General features: G+C 41.0%; 1 protein-coding gene across 1 annotated transcript in view; it reads left to right on the top strand.

Annotated features, from left to right (window-relative positions):
* Positions 1–4,050: 4,050 nt before the first annotated feature.
* The window catches only part of LOC126493800 (extracellular calcium-sensing receptor-like), a 58,193-nt gene continuing 44,111 nt past the window's right edge, over positions 4,051–18,132 (top strand). The window contains exons 1-3 of the mRNA XM_050130904.1: positions 4,051–4,259; positions 7,178–7,469; positions 12,575–13,372. Coding sequence (XP_049986861.1) covers positions 4,051–4,259; positions 7,178–7,469; positions 12,575–13,372 — 1,299 coding nt within the window. The remainder of the gene's footprint in view (positions 4,260–7,177; positions 7,470–12,574; positions 13,373–18,132) is intronic.

The following is an 18,132-nucleotide window of genomic DNA, read 5'->3' as shown; positions in this document are numbered from 1 at the left end:
AGTTCTTTGGTGGAGTTTTTGGGGTCTCTTATGTACACTATCATATCATCTGCAAATTACGAAAGTTTAACTTCTTCCTTTCCAGCATCTAATGAAATGATCATATGTTTTTTTCTTTCAGTTTATTTATATAATGGATTATATTGATAGATTTTCATATGTTGAACGAGCCTTGCATCTCTGGGATGAAGCCTACTTGATCATAATGGATCATTTTTTCTAATGTGTTCTTGGATTCGGTTTGCCAGTATTTTGTTGAGGATTTTTGCATCGGTGTTCATGAGTGAGATTGGCCTATAATTCTCTTTCTTGGTGGAGTCTTTGTGTGGTTTTGGTATCAGAGTAACTGTAGCTTCATAAGAGGAATTTGGCAATGACTCTTCTGTTTCCATATTGTGAAAAACATTAAGGAGTATAGGTATTTGGTCTTCTTGGAAAATCTGGTAGAATTCCGCATTGAAACCATCTGGTCCTGGGCTTTTTTTGACAGGGAGGTTTTTGATAACAACTTCTAATTCTTCGCGACTAACAGGTCTATTTAGATTGTTCACCTGGTCCTGGTTTAACTTTGGTATATGGTATTTATCTAAAAAAGTGTCCATTTCTTTTACATTTTCCAGTTTTGTGGCATACAGGCTTTTGTAGTAAGATCTAATGATTCTCTGTATTTCCTCTGTGTCTGTTGTTATGTCCCCCTTTTCATTTCTGATCTTATTAATTTGCATATTCTCTCTCTGCCATTTGATTAGTTTGGATAGGGGTTTATCAATCTTGTTGATATTCTCCAGTAACCAGCTTTTTGTTTCATGATTCTTTGGATGGTTTTCTGTGTTTCTATTTTGTTGATTTCAGCCCTCAGTTTGATTATTTCCAGTCTTCTACTCCTCCTAGGTGAGTCTGCTTCTTTTTTTTTCTAGAGCTTACAGGTGGGCGGTTAAGTCTCCAATGTGTGCTTTCTCCGTTTTCTTTAAGTGGGCACTTAGTGCTATGAACTTTCCTCTTATCACTGCTTTCATCGTGTCCCATAGGTTTGAGTATGTTGTCTCTTTATTTTCATTAAATTCAAGGAAGACTTTAATTTCTTTCTTAATTTCTTCCTTGACCCAGGTTTGGTTCAGTAGTTGACTGTTCAGTTTCCATGAGTTTGTCAGCTTTCTGGGGGTAGCATTGTTTTTGCCTTCTGATTTTAATCCCTAGTGATCTGATAAGACACATGTGGACACTGATATTTGTTGTATCTGTGGAGGTTTCCTTTGTTTCCGAGTATGTGGTCAATTTTCGAGAAGGTTCCATGAACTGCAGAGATGAAGGTATATTCTTTCCTATTTGGGTGGAGTGTTTTATAGATGTCTGTTAAGTCCATTTGCTTCATTATCTCCAATAATTCTCTTAATTCTCTATTCGGTTTCTGTCTGATTGACCTGTCCCTTGGAGAGAGTGGTGTGTTGAAGTCTCCTACTACTAGTGTGTGTGGTTTGATGTCTCCCTTGAGTTCTAGTAATATTTCTTTTTCATAAGTGGGTGCTTTTATATTAGGGGTGTTGATATTCAGGACTGAGACTTCATCCTGATGAATTGTTTCTGCTCCGTGTATAAAGTGTCCATCTCGATCTCTTCTGATTGATTTTAGTTTGAAGTCAGCTTTGTTAGAAATTAGTATGGCCATACCTGCTTTTTTCTTGGAAACATTTGCTTGAAAAACCTTTTCCCAACCCTTTACTCTGAGTAGATGCCTGTCTTTGTGGTTGAGATGTGTTTCTTGTAACCAGCAGAATTTTGGATCCTGTTTTCTTGTCCTATCTCTTAGCCTGTTTCTTTTTATAGGTGAATTGAGACCATTAATATTAAGTGATATTAATGACCAGTGGTTGTTTTCTCCAGTTATACATTTTGGTAGTGTTGTTTGTGTGTCTCCCTTCTTTGAATTGTGCTCGTGAAGGGTCGCTAGATGCCTGAGTTATTGTAGGCAGTGTTGGCAGTGTTGGATTCCTTGGGTTGTGATTTTCCTTCTATTACTTTCTGTAAGGCTCGATTTGTGGCTACGTATTGTTTAAATTTGTTCTTATCCTGGAATGTCTTGTTTTCTCCATTGATAGTGAACGATAGCTTGGCTGGGTATAGTAGTTTGGGTTTGCATCCATGGTCTCTTAGTTTCTTAAGTACCTCTATCCAGGACCTTCTGGCTTTCATGATTTCCGTAGAGAAGTCAGGTGTAAGTCTGATTGATTTACCTTTATAAGTTACTTGGCCTTTTACCTTTGCAGCTCTTAATATTCTTTCTTTAATCTGTATATTTTGTGTTTTGATTATTATATGGAGAGGGGATTTTTTTTTGATCCAGTCTGTTTGGTGATCTGTATGCTTCTTGAATTTTCAAAGGAATATCTTTCTTCATGTTGGGAAAGGTTTTTTTTTTTCATAATTTTGTTTAAAATATTTTATGGGCCTTTGAGCTGTGACTCTTCTCCTTCTTCTATCCCTATTATTCTTAGGTTTTATTTTCTTCGACTGATGAATCTATTTTCTCTATAGTATCTTCAACACTTGAGACTTTCTCTTCCATCTTTTGTATTCTGTTGGTTATACTTGCCTCTGTAGTTCCCATTAATTTATTCAGGATTTTCCATTTCCAGAATTCCCTTGGTTTGTATTTTATTTATTTACTCTATTTTAGTGTTCAAGTCTTGAACTGTTTGGTTTGCCTGTTTAATTGTTTTTTTCTTGGTTTCCTTGGATTTCTTTAGGGATTTATTGGTTTCTTCCAATTTAGTGTTTGTTTTTCCTCCATTTCTCTAAGGGAATTTTTCATTTCCTCTTTAAAGACCTCCATCATTCCCATAAAGTTAAATTTCAAATCATTTTGTTTTCTGTCTTCTGGGTTAGGTTAATCAAATCTTCCTGTTGTATGATACTGAGTCCTGGTATTACCATGTTGCTTTCCATTGACATCTGCCCATCTCTTCCTCTACTTGGTGCTGGCAGTGTTTTCCCTCTTAGTCCCATCCTTGTAATTGCTGTCTGTGTCTTTGAGAACTTTTCTGAGTCTACTCTGTACTGTCACTGTCTCAGTGAGCTGCTGAAGTCTCCCTTGGCTCATTCTCTTTGTCTGCTCTCTCAATTCACTCTCTTTGTCCTCTTTGTGCAGTTACACCTTATTTTTCAGGGTTCCTCTCTTGTTTTTTGCTCTGTAGTTGGAGCCTGTGTTTAAGAGTTTCTCTGAGGTCACTAGGGATAGAAGGGATTAAGGCAGAGTGGGACTTGTAGCTTGCAGGTTTTGAAGGATGGGGTGGGGTCTCCCTCTAACTTTATGTTGATTTTTTGGTATCACACACAGGCCACCAGGCTTGTATATCAAGTGAATTTACCTGAACACCACCTTGGCAATTTTGAAATCTGTTTTCAAATCATAGAAAAAAGGCTCCGTACCTTGGGAAGATGAGTAATGGCTCTACAAAGACATGGGTATTGCTTTCTGGTGTTTGGTTGTGTGTATTTCCAAATTGTCCTAGATAAACGTTTCTGAAAATTTCTTAAGGAACAACAAAAACCACCCAGAACATAGAGGATCAACACAGGGGAGACACATGAGGGGGTGTATTCAGGGGCTATAGAGTGTGAACAATGTACTAAATATTTCACTTCAGTTACTGGGCTGTTTGCTTCTTGTACTCATCTGGGGTTTCTCTACCAATCACTGTCCTGAGCACAGCTGCTCCTGGGCTTGCAAGTCCCTCATGAGACAATCAGACCCATTGTTGCCTTTTCTGCAGTCAGCAAATGATGCCCAGAACTGTGACCTTGAATGCAAAGAGTCTAAGAAGACCCAGGAGAAGGGAATAAAACTTTTAATGACTCTGGGATTTATTGGTCACCCACCTCCATCATGTCGTGAACAATATTCTCCTCACAGCCTGCAAACCTAGAATTCCCAGTGTGGTCTTAGCTTTAGGCCCTTGATCAAGAACTTTCTCCCATATAAAAGCCCCTTCACTGCAGGCTACTGCTCCATATGAGGCTGTCCTGTCACTGATGGCCTGGTGCCCAGCAAGCATGTGGCTGTGTACTCTCTTTCCTGTTCTCTTTGGCTATGTGTCTGTGTCTGCTCTTTCTGCACCAAGAGCCTGGCTTTTGCCAAAGCAGAGGCGTTACTTTGACCGTCCTGGGGATGTAATAGTGGGGGGCAGCTTCTCCATCTTTGATCTCTCTATTGGTACCCTGTCTGACTTCACTGTCCCACCATCAGGACTGCTGGCTTCAGAGTAAGTGTTGGATGTGGAATGTGAGTCTCTGAAACCCAGAAGCAGCTTTACAAGTTTGTGTGAATCCTTGGATAGTGGTTGATTCTCAGAGTCCCAGCAAGATGGCCACCATCTTTCTCTGTGTATCCATGCAGTAGCTCTGTTGCTCTCCTTTTACGTGACCTCTGTCTGTCTGTCCTTGCTGTTTGTACTGGACTGAAGTATGGGTGCTCATGTACTGGGTGTAATGTCTGCCCTCAGTAGGCCAGGTGGGGCTTCTTGATTCTTCTGTATATCCAAGGTTCTTAAAATAGTGTCTATGTAGGTGTGTTTGCTGAATGGATTAATGTGTAAATAATAGATTTTCATCAGTTATCATCCCCGTGATTTCTCTGTGCTGTGTTCCTTTTGCTTGTTATTTTTTTTCTAAGCATCATGTACTCTGCAATTCACTAGGTAGTCAAAGATGACCTTGAATTTCTGATCTCCTGCCTCCACTTTCCCAGTGATGAGATGATGGGCTGCACCACCACCTTCATTCCGTGAGGTCCTGGAGATCCAGCTCATGACGTGAGCCATATGAACAGTTCCACTTTTGGATATAATCATTCCAGCTTTTGCAATATACTGTAGTTTCCAAAACAAGCCTTTTTAAACATTTGTATTTAGCTTTATTGCTTTTAATTGAGCATAGGACACATGGCTGTACTCTTATCGCTCAGGAAGCTGAGGCAGGAGTATTATTATTTCCAGGCAAGATTGGGGTACACGATGAGACCTGTGTCAAAAACCATTTAAGAGTGCTTTTTTTAAAAGTAATATTTATCATTTTCATTCAGTTACAAATGCAAGAGATTTTTATTACTGTGTTTTCCCACTTGAAATCATTTATATTACTTTTTTTTTGAGATAGTATCTCAGTTTATGTTCTGACTACTCTGGAACTCCTTGTGTAGTTCAGGCTAACCCTCCAAAACTGGACTGCAAGCACAAGGCAACACACTGGCTCTAATGGCTTGCTTTTGAGTTTTCTTTTCTTTCTTTCTTTTTATTTTTTGAGATAGGGTTATACTGTGTTCATGAGGCTAGACTAGAACTCAGTATCTTCCTGCCTCCAAACTTTAATGTTGGCAGATGTGGTGCTGGAGAAGTGGCTGATATATCTTGTTATGCAGGCAACAGTAAGTAGACAGTCTCACTGGGCATGGAAACCCTAAAGCTTGCTTCTAAAGTGACACTCTTCCTCATACAAGATCACAGCTATTCTAACAAAATCATCCTAATAGTGCCCCTTAATTTGGGGGCCATTTTATTTCAAAACATCACATTCCACTCCCTCACTCCAAAAACTTGTTGCCATATCATAATGCAAAAATGCATTCAGTCCATCTTCAAAAGTACTCATAGTCTACTACAGTTACAAACTTCTTTAAAAGTCTAAAGATCAAAGTCTCTTCTAAGATTCATGCAATGTCTTTACTGTAATTACCTATAAAATCAACATCCAAAAGCAGATCATATATTTCCAGTATACAATGGCACCATTCCAAAGCATAAGAGAGGGAACATAGTGAGGAAATACTGGACCAAAGCAAGACAGAAAACCAGGTGGGCAAACTCCAAACTCTGCACCTCCATGTCTGATGTCCAAACACTCTTCAGATCTCCAACTCCTTTTAGTTTTGTTTACTGCAACACACGTTTCTCTTGGGTTGGTTCCATTCCCTGTTTGTAGCTTTGTTCATCAGGAATCTCATGACTCTGACATTTCCAACATCTTGGGTTCTCCAAGAAATTCCAGGGTTCAACTTCACAGCTTCATGCAGTGGCCTTCTTAGGCCTCCATTCACGGACACATGCCTGTTATCAGCAGCTTTCCTTATTAATGGGGAAGGTTCCATAGTGCCTTTCTTCTCTCCTTAACTCTAAAGCCAGAACCATGTGCCCGAAACTGCCAAGTTCTGCTGCTTGCTGAGGCTGGAACATGGCTCTCATATTCAATGACATCTTCCCCAGATTTCTGGCCTTTATTGCCTAAGCTTGACTATTCTGGAATTTGCTATGTAGACCAGGTAACCTCAAACTCCATTTTTCTGTTTTCATTTATTTATTTATTTTTTTTTATAGTTTTTCTCTGTGTAGCACTGACATTTCTGGAACTCACTCTGTAGTCTAGGCTAGCCTCAGACTCATAAAGATTAGCTTGCTGTGCCTCTTTTGTTCTGGGATTAAAGGCATGCACCACCTGACCCAGCTATGACCCTCCAAATTTACCCAAGGCTGTCTATATGGCTGCAGGTCTTGAACTGTGTACTGAAGTTTGTGGGTTCACTGTTTGGAACATGACTGACTACAATGAGTGTCTTTTCCCCAGAATATATCCATTGCGAATAGTTCAACGGGGAATGGTTAGGGCCACAGATGAAAATTTCCCATGCATGATTGGCTTTAGGCAGGCTCACATGTCTGTTATGTCCAAATCATGTACCAAAGAAAGCATTTTACATCTCTTCTCCCTGTCTTCTGGCTCTTACTATGAGCAATTCTGAAATAGATGTTACTGTTAATTCTAACCAAATGTACTGTGCAATAAATTTTTTGTTTGTTTGCATGGACAGGGTCTCTATCTATGTAGCTAGCTCTTGGTACCTGGATTTGGCTCTACCTCCAGAGTGCTGGAATTAACAAGTGTGCCACCACACCCAGCTAATTCAATAGATCTTCAGTTATCCATTCTGTCTTCTGAAACTGTCCCCTCTGGTTACTGGCTCCACATTCCCTCTGGCTCCCCTTTGAGTATCTGAACTGTGCTCCTCTGCACATCTATGTAGAAATACTTGTGGAGATGTTGTTCTGCTTGTATCTCTCGAGTCCCTGTGTTTATTCTTGTTCAGTTTACCCCATCATGAGGGATAAATGTGGGCTTCTCTTTCCCTCAGCGTTTCCAAGTGGGGCTACCGCGTGGCCCAGAGTTTCGTCTTTGCCATCGAGGAGATCAATAGGAGTGCTCACTTGTTGCCCAATTTGACTCTGGGCTTCTCCATTCGAAACTCTGGGGACTCAGTGCATGGAGCCGTCCACGAGACAATGAGCTTTCTCTCGAGGCAGGAGGATCCCATCCCCAACTATACCTGCCAGCATGGCTCTCCTCAGGCTGCTCTGGTTGGGGACACACGGTCATCCCTGTCTGTCTCCATGGCCAGACTTCTGGGGCTGTACAAGTTTCCCCAGGTGAGTTACTCAAGCCTTCTTCCTTCATGAATGTAGTGCAGTCCCTTAATGTTGGTAGAGAAACAGATGGTGATGGCCACAGGTGTGAGCAGCTCTGCTGTGGAGCCAGGATCCCTGCAAGTATTCTCCATGTGCAACATGGTTCCCCTCCATATACAGATAAAGATAGTTTAGAGAGAACTGGCATCCCTTTCATTGACCAGGAAACTGAGAACATTTCTTTTTTATTTAAGAAATATTTTTAAAGATTTATTTATTTTTATTTTATGAGTATTTTGCCTTCATGCATACATACACACATACATATAAATATACGCATATTTTTAAATATTTATACACACATATGTGTGTATACATGCATCTGTGTATATATTTATATGCACACATGTACTACATTTGTGCCTATTACCCATGAAATCAGAGGAGGACATGGAATTCCCTAGGATGGCATTGCAGATGTTTTATCCCTGCCACATGGGTGCTGGGAATTGAAACTCAGTTCTCTGAAATAGTAGTAAGTACTGTTAACCATTGAACCATCTCTACAGCGATGATGATGATGATGATGATTATTATTATTATTATTATTTGTGTGTGTTTTGTGTTAATACTCAACGCCAGTGCCATTGTGCCCATCTGCATGTTTGAAGACACCTTTTGCGAGTCAGTTCTTTTCCTCATCGTTGGTTCTGGGAAGTAAACACAATTTTCCAGACTTGGTGGTAAACACCTTTACCTGCGAAGGCATCTTTCCAGCTCAGCAAGAAAACAAACAGACAAACAACAAAGAAAATTAAAAAAAAAAAACAGCTTATCAGTCATCTCACCTGGCTCTAGCTAGCAGAGCTGAGATTTGAGTCTAGAAAATTGAGCTCATGCCAATGGTCTCTTCTACCTCATGGATATTCCCATTAACCCACCCATTATTGTCATTTCCACAGCGTGGCCATATATGGCAAACCTCTCAGTTTATAGTTTTGAAGAGGTGACTTCAGGATAATTTATCTATTTAAGTTGAATGATTTAGTGACTTATATCTTAGCATGATTACCGTAGGTGATTTGGAACATGTTCTTTTTCCTGCAAAGAGACACCTCCTACAAGCAAGCCCATTGGCACCACATCCCATCATTCCTAATGTGAAGCAACCTCTAAATTAACTTCTGTGTCTGTGGATTTGGTTTTTCTGTTCATTTTACATGACTGGATTCACACTATAGGTAGGTGTCTGGCCTGGCTTCTTTCACTGAACATGCCTTAAGGTTCATCCATGTTGTTGCAAGTGCTAACATTTCTCTCCTTAAGAATACTTATAATCTTTTGCATGTAAAGGCCATGAATTGTTTATCCTTTTATCAGTTCCTTTACCTCTGAATATGAAATACGCTCATGTGTTTGTAGACTTATCCCCCAGGCCTGGGCCTTTCTTAGAAGGTTTTTAAACCTTTATTAGGAGAGCCACTGGAGGAGGTAGGATTCAGGCTAAAATTGGTGGTCCCATTTTCTGTATATTCTCTGCTTCCTGTTATACCAGGGCCACATCTGCTTCCATCGAGCTGTCCTTTGCCATGTGTACACCACCCCATGGATTGTATTTTCTCAAACCGTGAGCCTAAGTCAGCTCTTCCTCCCTAACGTTGCTCCTTGTCACGTGTTTCTCTCACACCAGTGAGCCATCACTACCACAGTTGCTTCCTCTTTGCAGCTCAAGAATACTCTTTCTGGGAATATTTGACTATAGGGTTTTTTATGTTCCTATACTTTTGGTTATTCTAGCAATGTAGATAAAATTCCTGTGTCAATTGACAACTCTGTTGAACCATTTATTCAATCACTAAAATGCTTATTAGACTTTCCTTGCTGTGACAGACATGCCTGAAAGAAACAGCTTAGGAGAGGAAAGATTTCTTTTGTTTGAATTTCTGCAGTTTCATACCCGGGTCATCAGATGCCTCTGTTTCTGTGCCTGTGCTAACACAGAGCTTCATGGCAGAAATGTGCGGAGGGACAGACACTCAAGTGGTCAGGAGGAGAGTGACAGAGTCATCAGGGCACAGCGCCAGAGATCTGATTCCTCCAACCTACTTTCCATGGGGTCTATAAAATGCCACCACTATGACTCCATTTGATCAGATCAGAGCCCTCATGATCCAATCACTTCCAAGAAGCCCATCTTCTGTAAATCAAGTGTCCAGCATGTGAACCTTCTGGTAACATCTCAGATTCAAACCATCATACTCCCCAAGGCTCTGGAATGTGACTCTGTTGCTAGAACACTTGCTTAGCACACAAGGCCCTGGTTCTTATCTCTAGTGCTGTTGTAATACAGCAGTCAAGAGGTAGAGACAGGAGCATCCAGTGGGCCATATTATTCTTAGCTATATATTGATATTGAGGTTAGCCTTGGCTACATGAGACGCTTTATCTCTTTTTGTATATGCATATATACAGATATATATGTATATATATTCCGCTTTACTTTTTAACATAAACATTGTATGAAAATTATGATTTAAATCCATTTGCTTTTCCCTATGAAATCTCTAAATTGGCGTAAATACCAGTCTCTTTGTGTGACTCATAGTTTTACATATTTTTCCCTGCCAGATGGGCTTTCCAAGTCCTATGAAGCTGGGCCCATGTAATTCCCAAAACCGTATCCAAGGTCTTATCTATAATCTCCTTAAGATAGATTCTCGCTAAAGTGCTTCTGAACTCTAGGGTTCTGTAAAGTTTGTAATTGTGTTTCTTGAGACAGAGTCTCTAATGAGAAAACTTAGCTTGCTTAGAACTCACTACGTAGAATAGGATGGCCTTGAAATTGAAGATCCATTCTCATGCCTCAGCCTCCCAATGCTCCACTGTAGGTGTGTTTCACCAAGCCTGGCTGAAGGAAGGTTTATTTCTTTCTTTGAAATTCTGGCATAATTAATGCATGTGTGCCTGTGAGTATATGCTTCTCTCTCTCTCTCTCTCTCTCTCTCTCTCTCTCTCTCTCTCTCTCTCTCTCTCTCTCTCTGTAAGTGTGTTAACCCTTGCGTAGGTATGGAGGCTGTAAGAGGCCATCTGATGGCCTACTTTTCCCTCTCCACTTATCGCTTTGAGGCAGGATCTCTCCCTTAATTTAGGATGCATGTTTCCTTGGTTAGGCTGGAAGTACCTTCCATCAAACATCCTGACTGCGCCCTTCTTTGAGCTGATGTTGTAGCCATGAAAGCAATGCCTATCTTGTTATGTGGGTACTGGAATCTGAGCTCTATCCTCAGGATTTTTCAGCCGGTGTTTTTAACCTTTAAGCATATATCCATCCCATCACAATTTGGCATATCTTCATGATTAAAGTCTCCATTTCTTGCTCTATGTATAGTGTCATTTACAAAAGAAAGGTTCATTTATGTTATTTCAGGTTTGTGTGTGTGTGTGTGTGTGTGTGTGTGTGTGTGTGTGTGTTTGTGTTGAGACAGAAACTCTCCATGTAGCCCAAGCTTGGATTTCTGTTGTCCCCCTTGCCTCTGAATCCTAAGTGACATGCTCTATCATGTCCTGAACAGAAAATTAATATATTAAACACACCTCAAGAGCTTCTAGTTTTTAAACTTGTTGGGCTTCCTGATAAGGTTCAGTTAAATATCAGTTTCAGGAACTGGAGAGATGGTTCAGAGGTTAAGAGCACTGTCTGTTCTTCTAGTGGACCCCCTTTCAATTGCCAGCACCCAAATAGTGGCTCATAAGTATCTGCAACTCCTTTTCCATTAATGAAAGTCCTTCTGTCCTCCAAGGGCACCAGACACACCTGTGGTGCACAATCATGTATTTGTACAGTCAAAACATTCATGCATAGAAAGTAATACAAATTTGAATATTACGGAAAGAGCGAATTTTTTATAATCTAACCTTAAATTTCCATAAACTATAATTTGTTATTAGTTCTTAATGTCTTTAATGGAGTAAGCTTATACAAAAATGATCATTGCTTGTCTGTAATCAAAACTTACTGAATATCTTCTATTTTATTGCATAGGCTGTCATGACCACACGAATGAGACTGAGTCAGCCTTATCCCTGCATAGGAACCACTAGGGCCTCTGTGTTGAGACAATAAGTCTTTTCCTCATCTTGTAGTGGCAGGAGAAGTTTTTACACTCATACCCTGATGCTGAGCAGCCACATTCTGTGTCCCTCAAAACAAACACAGACACAGATCCCTCAGTTATCACATCTTCTAAAAATCTCTCTTTTGAAAACATGGTATCAAGTCTTCCTCAACAACTTGACAAATCAGGTTCCTATTTGTCTGGAAGCTGGAAAAATTCACAATGGTGGTGTGAGAAGAGCTGATCATTGTTTGTGCCTGTTGGTTTGTACCTGGGACCCATTGATTCCTACTAGGGATAGCAAGATGGCTGATGGTGTAAAGATGCTAACCAAGCCTGAACATGAGTTTGAACCCCTGGAACCCATGTGGTGGAAGAGAACTAGTTCCCACAATTTGTTTCCTGACCTCCACACATGTACTGCTAGACAACACACACACACATACACACACACGAAAATGAAAAAGAACAACATCACAGCTGTGTGCTAACCAGAGAGTCACACTAATCCTAACTGAGGTGCAGAAACCAAATATGAGGGTGTAGGTGAAGGACAGATACTGAGAGGAGAGCAGGTAAGGCCTCATTCATTGAAGTTTTGAGCTTCATTCCTGAAGCCAAAGGGCTGTGTCTGGGATGAGCAGCCAGTGAGAGGCCACAACTGCTTGTAGGACCATCACAATACAGGATGCTCAAGTCCTTTCTTAAAAATTATTTGCGTTTTAAAATTAATATACATTTATGTGTATGTTTATATATGTGAGTCTATGCCACAGTTGTAGGAGAAAGCCAGAAAAGGGTATCAGATTTCCTGGATCTGGAGTTATAGAGAGATGTGAGCCACCTGGTGTGTGCTAGGACTTGAACTTGGGTCTTCTACAAGAAGAACAAGGGCTCTGAACTGATGAGCCATGTCTCTAGGCCCCTACTTCCTACCTTCAAACCAGATCATCAGCCTATGAATAGTCCCAGTCTTATCCACCCTTCTGTTGTCTGATTTTTCTCTGACAGGTCAGTTATTCGTCCTCACTACCCAGCCTAGGTGACAAGATCCAGTTCCCATCTTTCCTTCGGACCGTGACTAGTGACCTTCCATCTTGCCGAGCAATGACCCAGCTGATCATTCACTTTCAGTGGTCCTGGGTGATCATTCTGGCCCATGATGATGACTTTGGGCAGCAGGCCAGCTCTCTGGCCAATCAGGAGCTGAGTCCAGCTGGTGTGTGCATTGAGTTCACCCTCCATGTCCCTTCCCATGAGTCCATGGGGAAGATTGGAGAGATTGTCCAGAAGATGCAGAAATGCACAGCCAGGGTTGTTCTGGTTTTCCTAAGTAATTCCAATTTCCTACTTATTCTTCATGGCCTACTGGGTGTCCCTGTCTCAGGGCAGGTCTGGGTCAGCAAGGACACTACGCACATGGCACTTGCCCTCTCTATTCCAGGCATTTCCCAGGTATTGTTTGGAACATTTGGCATTCTGTTTCACAGCAGCAGGGCTACTGGCTTCCCTGAGTTCCTTGCTAACCTGCGCCCCAGCCAGACTCCAGAAGACATGTTCATAAAGAAGTTTTGGGAGATCACCTTTGATTGCACATGGCCCGACCAGAGCAGCCCAGTGACAGAGGGTGTCCAGCTGTGCTCAGGGAATGAGAGTCTGATAAACCAGCAGTATCCTTTCCCAGAAGTGAGTCGAACTGATGCAGCTTACACAGCTGTCTACAGCATTGCCCATGCCCTGCACGACGTGATAACCAGTGGACAGCAGGATGGGAAAAGTACAGACTCCCAGGACTTCCAGCCCTGGCAGGTGAGAGAAACATGTTTGCAGTCCATGACTGCGGGATGGTTGGGGAAGAGGACATTGACTCTGACTAAGCTATAGAGGTGCAGCTGACTGTATGCTTCAGCAAGGATGCTTCATAGTTGTTACTGAGAGGCTTCTTAGAAGGAACAGTGGCCAAGGAATCCCTGCCATGTGTGGGATCTCAGAACAGTCCAGTTCCTGTTGGTTGCTTGATTTAACCAATACAGGATGCCTAGTAAAATTAGTATTTCACATAACAGTAAACATGTAAGTGTTTTTTCCTGTTCAGCAGTTCCTGTATAGACACTCAGAGGCTTATATTAATTATAAAAGTTTGATCTATTAGCTTAACCTTATTATTAACTAGCTCTTACTTTTAAATTAACCCATATCTATTATTTTATATTTTACCATGAGTTTGTGGCTTGTTACTTCACATCTTGCTGCTTTGTCAGCTGCTGGCATCTGTTTGGATTCTTCCTTCTTTTTTCCTGTATTTAGTTTGACTGACTATATTCTCCCTGGCCATATGCCAAAGTAGCTTTATTCATCAACCAATAAAATCAATACATATTCACAGCTTACAGAAGGGCATCCCACATCATAGAGTTTTTAATACCGCAAATTTAAGCTTTGATAAACAGTGGATGACTTTTAGTGTAGATGTGCTGCAATTCAGAATTTCAAACAGATATCAAATGCCATTTATTTTTCATTTTTTGGTGTATGGGACATGTATATGGGCACATGTTTGTGGGCATGGAGGCACATGTGGATGGGATGTGCACCCACTTGTACATTGTTGTGAGAATATCTGAGGATGACAAGGAATCACCTTTCAATCATTCTTCCATCTTATTTTTTGGGGCATGGTTTCTCACTCAGTTCCAGAACTTGTTGATGTGTCTAGTCTCGTTAGTCAGCTTTTTCATGCATTTCCTGTCTCCTCCTTCTGAGAATGTAATTAGAGAATGGCTGACACATCCACCTGAAATTTAGGTGGGTTCTGTGTTTTGAAGTCTGATCCTCAGGCTTTTATGACAAGTGCTTTAATCACTGAGCCATATCCAAAGCTTTTACTATTTTTGCATTTAAAAATATTATTGATAATTTCATACATGTGTATATGTTGGTAATTTTGCCCTGAGTCTTTGTCTATCTGTCTACCTGCCTGTCTCTTTGTATTTCCATCAATCCATCGATCAATAGATCCATCCATCCATCCATGCATTCACGTATTCATCATCCACCTCATCCATCTATCCATCATCTATCTATCTATCTATCTATCTATCTATCTATCTATCTATCTATCATCTATCTATCTATCTATCTATCTATCTATCTATCTATCTATCCATCCATCTTTTTGTAGCTGCTCAGGTTATCTTAGTTCAAGATATATAAGAAGACTCCTGGAAGACATGTTGCTCACTGATGAGGTAAACAGTGAGAATGGTGGCCAAAGAGGAGGTGTGTTTTCATTACCATCACTCAGATAACCTGAGTATAATGTGTGTGCCTGGTGAACATACATATGGTTGTAAACAGGAAGAACAGTGATAATTTTTGTCATTTGACTGGGGGTGACAGATTAAAATTTGCAGAAGGTCAGGCTTGGAGGCCCATGTTTATCATACTAGCACACAGAATGTTGAGGCCAACTTGGACTACAAAGGGAGATTTCATCACAAAATTAAAACATGTAAGTGTCAAGCTGTCCGTGAATACTTAATGATGAGGATATAAAGTAGACTGAGTATGAACAAGTGAAGGAAAGTGAAAGACTGGGGTAGTTTTCTCTGTCAGCAAGTATCTGAGTTTCAGACAAGAGGATGAGAAGTCTCACCATGGGTAAAAATGATAACATTGCAGATGGCAGGTCCAGCATGTCAGGGCCATGAATGGAGACAAACAGAAGAGCCACCGGGGTGGGACTGATGAACTGTGGGAGACTGGTTGGAGTCAGTGGGCAGTCTAGGTGAGCTGAGCCCAGTCTGTGGAGGTCTTCCTAGAGTTTGGAGTCTTCTGAGTGTGATGGGAAGACTGAGGACAATAATGCACAGCCAAATGAGACCCTGTAGCAGAAACCACATTGTCATGTTTTTGGGTTTAATTTTATGGCTTCTAAGATCGCTCAGTGGGCAAAGGACTTGTCCTCAAGCATTAGTTTGATTACCAATTCTCACATGGCAGCAGAAGGAGAAAACATTCTTGAGAACTGTTCTCCGTGTATAAAGTGTGAGTTATTGTCTGAGTTCCTGTCCGGCCGGGTTCTCACAATCTTTAAGTCCTAAAGATATCACACAGAGGTCTACATTAACTATAAACTGTTTGGCCTATTAGCTCAGGCTTCTTATTAACATTTATAAATTATAATAGCCCATTATTCTTATCTGTGTTAGCCATATGGCTCAGTACCTTTTTCAGTGGCATAGTTATATCTTGTTTCTTCTGTGCTAGACAGGACTCCAGAGGGAATTTCCCTCTTCCCAGAATTCCCCTATTCTCCTTGACCCAACTTACTTCCTGTCTGGTTGTCACGACTATACTTCCATCCTGGCCACTGGCCAATCAGTTCTTATTTAACACATCATTGACAGAATATAGACACGTGTCCCTTACCACTTCTCTCTCTCTCTCTCTCTCTCTCTCTCTCTCTCTCTCTCTCTCTCTCTCTCTCTCTCTCTCTTTCTCTCTCTCTCTCGTTCTCTCTCTCTCGTTCTCTCTCTCTCTCTTTCTCTCTCTCTCCTTTTAAAAAAACCCAAGGACATCCATAGTCCTTTTTTTGGAATGTGGGTGTAGTTTTCCAGGCTACTTTCTGCTGGTGGGTGGTGCTGATAATCTAATGGGGACCTAAAGAAAATTTAGTATTATGACCGAGTCCTGACTGGAGTATCCTGTGAGGCTTGATCATCTCAAGACTGTTCTGGATGTTGAACTCAGACATCTGGGCCATCTGTTCCTATCTAGATTTCTCAGGTGGTCTTTCTTGATCAAACCTGATTTTTCTTAACTCAGAATGAACCCTCATCCTCTCATTTCCTGTGGAAACAAAAGCAAAATTTCTTCTCCAAAGTAACATATCTTTTGCCTTCAAAAAAATACCTATCTTGGATTAATTCAGCAGCATTTATAAGCAAATATCTTTTAGCAGCTTTCACTCCTTCCTCAGCATTCAAACAATTCAAAGAGAGCATAATAACATACAGTATCCAGACTCTCTGTGTATTTTTCATCTTTACGTGGCTTTATTTTAACCTCTATTTCTTTTATCTTTATTTTTAATATTTTGCTTTTTGAGACAGGTTCTCTGTGTATCTTTGACTGTCCTGGAAGTCCCACTGTAGACCAGGCTGTCCTTGAACTCACAGAGATCCATTTTCCTCTCCTTCCCAATTGCTTGGTTTAAAGGTGTGTGCTACCACACCTTGAATTCAAAGAGCTGTGTCTGCCTCTGCCTCCCAATCTTTGGGATTAAAGGCATATGCAACCATGCCTTGAGCTCACAGAGGTCTGCGCCTGCCTCTGTCTCCCAAGTGTTGGGATTATAGATGTGTAGCACCACACCCAAGTACTCTTTCTTTCTTTCTTTCTTTTTTATTTTAAGGACTTTAACCTTTTCCCCCAAGCCTACATATATTTTTTACACACTGTAAAGCATTTAGAGGTTTTCTTCCTCTTTGAATCTTTGTATCTCTCTCTTTTTCTGACCACACGAGTCTTTAATTTGCTAAGCAATATTGGTAGGATTAAGGCCATGGCTTTGACAGCTGGATCCAGCCCATTCCTTAGCTTTATGAGATTCTAGCCTCATTGTGGATGTACTGGCTGTAGCCATGTTTATTGCCAAGACTCTATGGCATTTCAAGTTTCCTGCCACCAACAAAAAGCATATGGTTATCTTTTCATCAACACCATTTAAGTGTTTCATGTCAGGACCTCTTTAAAGAGCTGCAAGCTTTTGCAGCTAAAGCTGAGTCAGGAAGTCTCTCTTAAATGAGAGCGCTATTCTCTGACAAGCAGAACCCACCTGAGAAAATCCTGCTATCAGTAAGACATGATTAACTCTATTATTTTATGTCTAGAATTACTTCCTGTGCTCTTTCACGCTTTATGTGGATGCAGTTGTTCACATGTTGGGCGCCATTTGTTGTCTGAGTTTCTGTCCTGCCTGGTTCTCACAACTGTTACGTCTCAAAGAAATCACACAGACGTCTACCTTAACAATAAACTTATTGGCTCATTTGCTCAGGAATCTTATTAATCCTTTTCACTTACATTAGCCCATTATTCTTATCTGTGTTTGTGACATGGTTTGAGTGATCTACACAGACATAGACACACACACATACAGTAACACAGACACACACACACAGACACATGATGGAGGTGGGTCTTGTATCTTATCTGTTGCTTTCATTGGTTGATAATAAAGAAACTGCCTCGGCCCTCATAGGACAGAAAATTAGGTAGGCGGAGTGGACAGAGGAGAATGCTGGGAAAAGGAAGCTGAGTCAGAGAGTCGCCATGATGCTCCCACTCCAGACAGACGCAGGTTAAGATCCTCTCTGGTAAGCCAGCTCATGGGCTACACAGAATATTAGAAATGGGTTAGAACAATATGTAAGAGCTAGCCAATAAGAAACTGGACCTAGCCGGGCCAGGCAGTGTTTGAAAGAATACAGTTTCCGTGTAATTATTTCGGGCATAAGCTAGCCATGCGGGCGGCCGGGTGCCGGGGACGCAGCCCTGCCGCCGCT

This window comes from Alexandromys fortis, unplaced genomic scaffold, assembly GCF_014885135.2.
Source record: "Alexandromys fortis isolate MF-2015 unplaced genomic scaffold, M_Fortis_MF-2015_v1.1 scaffold_339, whole genome shotgun sequence".
Lineage (NCBI taxonomy): Eukaryota > Metazoa > Chordata > Mammalia > Rodentia > Cricetidae > Alexandromys > Alexandromys fortis.
This window is presented reverse-complemented; position numbering and strand designations above follow the sequence as displayed.